Genomic DNA, 6,000 nt, shown 5'->3' with positions numbered 1-6,000 from the left:
GGGTGACAAGAGCAAAACTCTGTCTCAAAACAAACAACAAACAAAAAACTAACTACCAGCATATTTACTTCACTTGTTTGGTGGAAGACAAAATACTTGTTACAAAATTATGTTCCCATGTTAACTACCAAATAAAGGGGTCAACGGTGAGTACAGTTGATAGTGGTGAGGATGGTGATGAACTGATACGAGGTCTAACAGTCACATGTTAGTATGTCAAAGAGAAGCGAAAAAGATACCAATGGAGTTGGCTTCTCAAATAATGGATTGAGGGCTGTATAACCCACTGTATTATAACGAAAATGGCAGGAATTTTGTGTTTGTAGCAAGGTTGTGATGGTAAAGTCAAGCAGAAGCTACCACCATGGCCCTTCCTGGTCTTTAGAAGGAATGAAGTGATTCCAGCCTCTCCCTAAGACAGACTCCATCACTGTGGATTATCAGCTGGCCTGCTCCACCATGGGAATCTTGACTCCAAGCCTCTCTGGACTAGCAGCCATTTTCTAGTGCAAGAGTGCATCAAAGTAGAAACGAAAATTCAATCTGATACCAATCTCTCTAGGGAATATCTTTTTTCGGGTTTCTTTTAGGTGGCAGGAATAGTGGCATATTTCTTAATTCTGTGTTAATCTTCCTTTGTTCAAACCACTGTATAGTATCAAATAGTTTCTTCTTGGTTATGTAAGTTTAAAAATGTATGAAATCTCTCTCTTGCCCTACAAAGCGTGACAGGATAGGATAGTGGTTATATGGACTCTGGAGCCAGACTACCCAAGTCAGAATTCAGCTCTGACACTTAGCAGCTGTGTGACTTTGGGAAAACTGCAACCTCTTGATGTACCTCAGTTTCTTCATGTACAAATGAAAATATTATGGGGTTCTACCTTTGGGGGTTGTTGTTAGTGCAAATGAAGCACTTAGTACAGAGCATGGCACATGGTAAGCACGCCAATAAATGCTATTGGCAACTACTGAGTTTACTTTGTAGTTCACTGTTCATAACTTAGGCAGCAATCCTGAGCTAAACCTAAACAAAATTAGGGCTTAATTCCCATGTTAATTTTTGGGCTGGTATATGTGAGTTATGGGATTGTGGGGCCTGTCGAGATAGTCCTTCTAAGGTAAAGGATAAGTTGTCGCATTTGGCCCCTCCTACAACCAAGAAAGAGGCACAATGCCTAGTGGGCCTATTTGACTTTTGGAGGCAACACATTCCTCATTTGGGTGTATTAGTCCTGCCCATTTATCAAGTGACCCAAAAGCCTGCCAGTTTTGAGTGGAGTCCAGAACAGAAGGCTCTGCTACAGGTCTGGGCTGCTGTGCAAGCTGCTCTGCCACTTGGGCCATATGACCCAGCAGATCCAATGGTGCTTGAGTGTCAGTGGCAGATAGGAATGCTGTTTGGAGCCTTTGGCAGGCCCCCATAGGTGAATCACAGTGGAGGCCTCTAGGATTTTGGAGCAAGGCCCTGCCATCTTCTGCAGATAACTACTCTCCTTTTGAGAGACAGCTCTTGGCTTGTTACTGGGCTTTGGTGGAAACTATGGGTCATCAAGTCACCCTGCAACCTGAACTGCCTATCATGAATTGGGTGCTTTCTGACCCACCTAGCAATAAAGTGGGTCATGCACAGCAGCAGTCCATCATCAAATGAAAGTGATATATACATGATCGGGCTCGAGCAGGTCCTGAAGGCCAAGTAAGTTACATGAGGAAGTGGCTCAAATGCCCCTGGTCTCCACTCCTGCCACCCTGCTTTCTCTTCCCTAGCCTGCACCAATGGCTACATAAGGAGCACTCTATGATGAATTCACAGAGAAGACTAGGGCCTGGTTCACAAATGGTTCTGCATGATATGCAGGCAACACCTGAAAGTGGACAGCTGCGGCACTACAGCCCCTTTCCAAGACATCCCTGAAGGTCAGCACCGAAGGGAAATCTTCCCAGACGACAGAAATTTGAGCACTGCACCTGGTTGTGTATTATATACTGATACATGGGCTGTAGCCAGAGGTTTGGCTGGGTGGTCAGTGACTTGGAAGAAGCATGATTGGAAAATCGGTGACAAAGAAATCTGGGGAAGAGGTATGTGGATGGGCCTCTCTGAGTGGCCAAAAACTGTGAAGATATTTGTATCCCATGTGAGTGCTCACCAATGGGTGACCTCAGCAAAGATTATTTTAATAATCAGCTGGTTAGTGTGACCCGTTCTGTGGACACCACTCAGCCTCCTTCTCCAGCCACTCCTGTCATCACTCAATGGGCCCATGAACAAAATGGCCATGGTGGCAGGGATGGAGGTTACGCATGGGCTCAGCAACTTGGACTTCCACTCACCAAGGCTGACCTGACTACAGCCAGTGTTGAGTGCCCAATTTGCCAGCAGCAGAGACCAACACTGAGCCCTCGATATGGCACCATTCCTTGGGGTGATCAGTCAGCTACCTGGTGACAGGCTGATTATATTGAACCTCTTCTATCATGGAAAAGGCAGAAGTTTGTCCTCACTGGAATAGACATTCCGGATATGGGTTTGCCCATCCTGTACGCAATGCTTCTGCCAAGACTACCATCCATGAGCTCACGGAATGCCTTATCCACCGTCGTATTCCACACAGCATTGCCTCTGTCCAAGGCACTCGCTTTAGGGTCAAAAAAATACAGCAGTGGGCTCATGTTCATGGAATTCACCATCATCCTGAAGCAACTGGATCGATAGGTGGAATGGCCTTTTGAAGTCACAATTACGCCAACTAGGTGACAATACTGTGCAGGCATGGGACAAAATTCTTTAGAAGGCCGTGTATGCTCTGAATCAGTGTCCAATATATGGTACTGCTTCTCCCATAGCCAGGATTCAGGGGTCCAGGAATCAGGGGGTGGAAGTCGCACCACTCACCATCACCCCTAGTGATCCACTAGCAAAATTTTTGCTTCCTGTTCACGTGACATTCTGTTCTGCTGGCCTAGAGGTCTTAGTTCAGAGGGAGGAATGCTGCGGATATGGGTACAGCCTGGTGCGAGATTTACACCCTCTTCCCCGCATTTTCAAGGGCCAGCCAGAGCTCATCAGACGCCACTGGAACTGTGACGCTTTCCAAGGCAGGGACCCCTCTCTCCAGGCCAACCCAATTCCAGGGTGCCCTGCCCTTCACAAGGAGAAAAGAACTCTCCCCCGGGCCTTCCGCCAGCTTCTCTGGGATCTTTCGCATTATCGCGCTGGATGCTTGGCGGCGTCCACCTCCGCCACTCCAGATTCGGGGATCAGAACGGGACTCCCTTTCCATCGGCTGAGGGCAACGAGGCCATCGCCTGTCCATTCAGAGCGGCGCTTGCCTATTTCTCAGGACCGACTGATCCACGTTCAACTGCTATTCACATGCAACCCTTCTCCACTTCGGCCTTGGAAGTTCTCCTTTGAATATTTACTACTATCACCAAGATCTGCACCTGCGGCGGCTCTGCCTGGATCCAGCCCTGGGCTTCAAGACTCACCGCAGCGGCCCTCCTACTAGACGCATAGCGTCGGCGGGGCTTGCAGGGGTGCGGGGGTGATCCCCCCACATACACGGCTCCCGTCCTCTCTGGACTGCTGGCAATGACCGGGTACAGGCCCGACGATCCAGTGTCATCCATTTTCAGGGGAACGCTTACTAATACAGGGATCATTCAATAAAAAGACTCCAACTCTTAGAAATCAACTTAGTCACTATTTATTGTATTGACATATTTACAAAATAATACAAAGTGAAATACCACTCTAATTCACCATATTACACAAGGGCTGCATACAGGCAAGACAAAGTATATGGAAAACATTTACTTCTGTCTTTGGTATTAGAACTCTACACAAATCCGCAGCATTTAAAGTTTCCAATACAAAGTATTAAACGTAGACAAAAATGTAATTGGTAATGTCACAAAAAGGAGCTCTAATAGCCTCTGCTAGGAAACCCCCAGGCCCATGAAATGCAATAGGAAGACTAAACACCATTTATAAGGAGAGGGTCTATTGACTAAAATAAACAATACATGCTACAATACCATCCACAGGAGTGTTTCTGCTTGTGTGAGGCTGCTCCCTCCATAACAAAGTTCAGCTGATGGCAACAGACAAAACATTCCCGAGACAGAGTCACAGATAAGACTTTACAGGAAAGAATCCATTCCAAGAGTACACTTTGAGGTGTAACTTTACTGTACAGAACATTTTATAAAATACATTTTTGTGATCATTTACACATATACAAAGACTTAAATGGTTTTAGCAAATAATAATTTTTCTAAAACACAATCACAGTTTACATAATTCTGAGGTAAAGATCTTGAATCTATCCTAGATGAAAAGTCCTAGCCCATGAGGGTCTCTAACAGGGGGATGTGTCCACTGAACCTTGAGTTCTGGCACCCAAACGGCTTGAGGAGAGGGCAGGCCACACCCGCTTCATTTCAGAGATGATTCAAAATTTCAGAACGGAATGCTCCTGGTTCAGCTCTACTAAGTTAATGCTTCTTCTTTTTTTCCAAACATGAAACACTCTCTGAATCTTGTCAGAACACAACTTCTGCTGTGGAGGAAATATTTCATCGGGAAAGGGCCAAGTTAATGTCTTAACTTGACTGCCTTGAATGGGGACTCTGGACCCCAGGAAGAATGTATTTAGGCTCCTCACATAAAAGAGTGATGGCTTGGCAAAACAAATGTACTGCAAGACTCATATTCCTTCCAGTTAATACACTCCCAGGATGGGCTGCAGAGGGGGAGACTCTGAGAGAAGCTGGAAGCCCACAAAAGCCCACTGACCCTCTTTCTGTCCCAGAAATGAATAAAGGACCCAGCTGTGCTTTCCTTCCAAAATCCTCAACAAGGTTGTTTGTGCTCCAAGAAAATGTGGGAATAAAAAAGTCATGTCCCAGATCATCTTTGTGGGGGACGGACGGGGAGGGGACGGGGAGGTGGATGGGAGGAAAAGGCATGTGTTAATAGATACTGCTGCTATAAAATGACATAAATTATAGCCCTTGATCTGTTTCTGTAAACAATGCCACCTTATTCAGATTATTGGCAACTACTCCTAATATACCTAGCCCACATTCTTTCATAAAGTCAAGTACTATATTTCCAAAATAATCCTATGAAATCATGAAGGTTGTGAAGGTTTAATATGAAGACACCCTCTCTTTTATGTGCTTTTTTCACCTTTTATAAAGAAGTTTGCAAATATAATCAGGACACCACATGAATAATTAAATTCCTTCAGGGATATCTCACTTATGAGGCAAACCTGAGCACTGGCCTCATATTTTATAATATCATGAGTAACATCTGAGGGTAAAAGTGTTTGCCGGGCAATGAGTCACCTTGTTGGACAATTTAAGACAAGTAAGGCTGGATCTTTCCAGTAAGCTGCTCAAATGGCAGAACTCCAATTTTTCTTCATGCTGGGAAAATAAAAATTACACTTCTGCTTCTTTGTACCATCAAATAATCTGGTGAATGGCATGTGAGAATAAAGCAAAAGTGTATTAAAGATTTACTGATGACTGGCACTCATGGTATCTGACCGGATGAAGTAAACGGAAGCATGAACCAATGTGTTTGCAGGGCTCTTCTGGGAAGAACAGCTCTTGGTTTTGCCCTGGTCCCTGACAATGACAGACTGGCAGGCTGTTTCTTGCACAGCTCTAGGCAAGCCATTAATCTGTCAGTACCAGCATCTTTAGAAATCTCAGCATTAAGACTCAGGAGGGGCTAAGGAGGGAGGATGTTGAACAGCCAGAAATGCAGCTTTTTAAACACTTCAGTTAATTCACAACGCTGTGCAGGCTTTAACTTATCCCTTCTCTGAAATTTTTGGTGCAGGGTGCGATGCTGGATTTGAATTTATTCATCCTCTTCCACATACGTGGACGGAAACCAGCCCACCTAAAAAAGAAAAGCAACCAACATAGCAACATGACTTTGTATCTGACACTTCAAAGGATTCTACAAACAGAGCA

General features: G+C 45.0%; 1 protein-coding gene across 4 annotated transcripts in view; it reads right to left on the bottom strand.

Moving 5' to 3' along the window:
• Nucleotides 1–3,697: 3,697 nt before the first annotated feature.
• The window catches only part of VAV3 (vav guanine nucleotide exchange factor 3), a 397,306-nt gene continuing 395,003 nt past the window's right edge, over nucleotides 3,698–6,000 (bottom strand). For all 4 annotated transcript variants that reach the window (XM_077952262.1, XM_077952264.1, XM_077952266.1 and 1 more), the window contains one exon: nucleotides 3,698–5,926. In XM_077952262.1, the coding sequence (XP_077808388.1) occupies nucleotides 5,885–5,926 (42 nt within the window). In that variant the 3' untranslated portion in view covers nucleotides 3,698–5,884. The remainder of the gene's footprint in view (nucleotides 5,927–6,000) is intronic.

This window comes from Macaca mulatta, chromosome 1, assembly GCF_049350105.2.
Source record: "Macaca mulatta isolate MMU2019108-1 chromosome 1, T2T-MMU8v2.0, whole genome shotgun sequence".
NCBI classification, from domain to species: domain Eukaryota; kingdom Metazoa; phylum Chordata; class Mammalia; order Primates; family Cercopithecidae; genus Macaca; species Macaca mulatta.
This window is presented reverse-complemented; position numbering and strand designations above follow the sequence as displayed.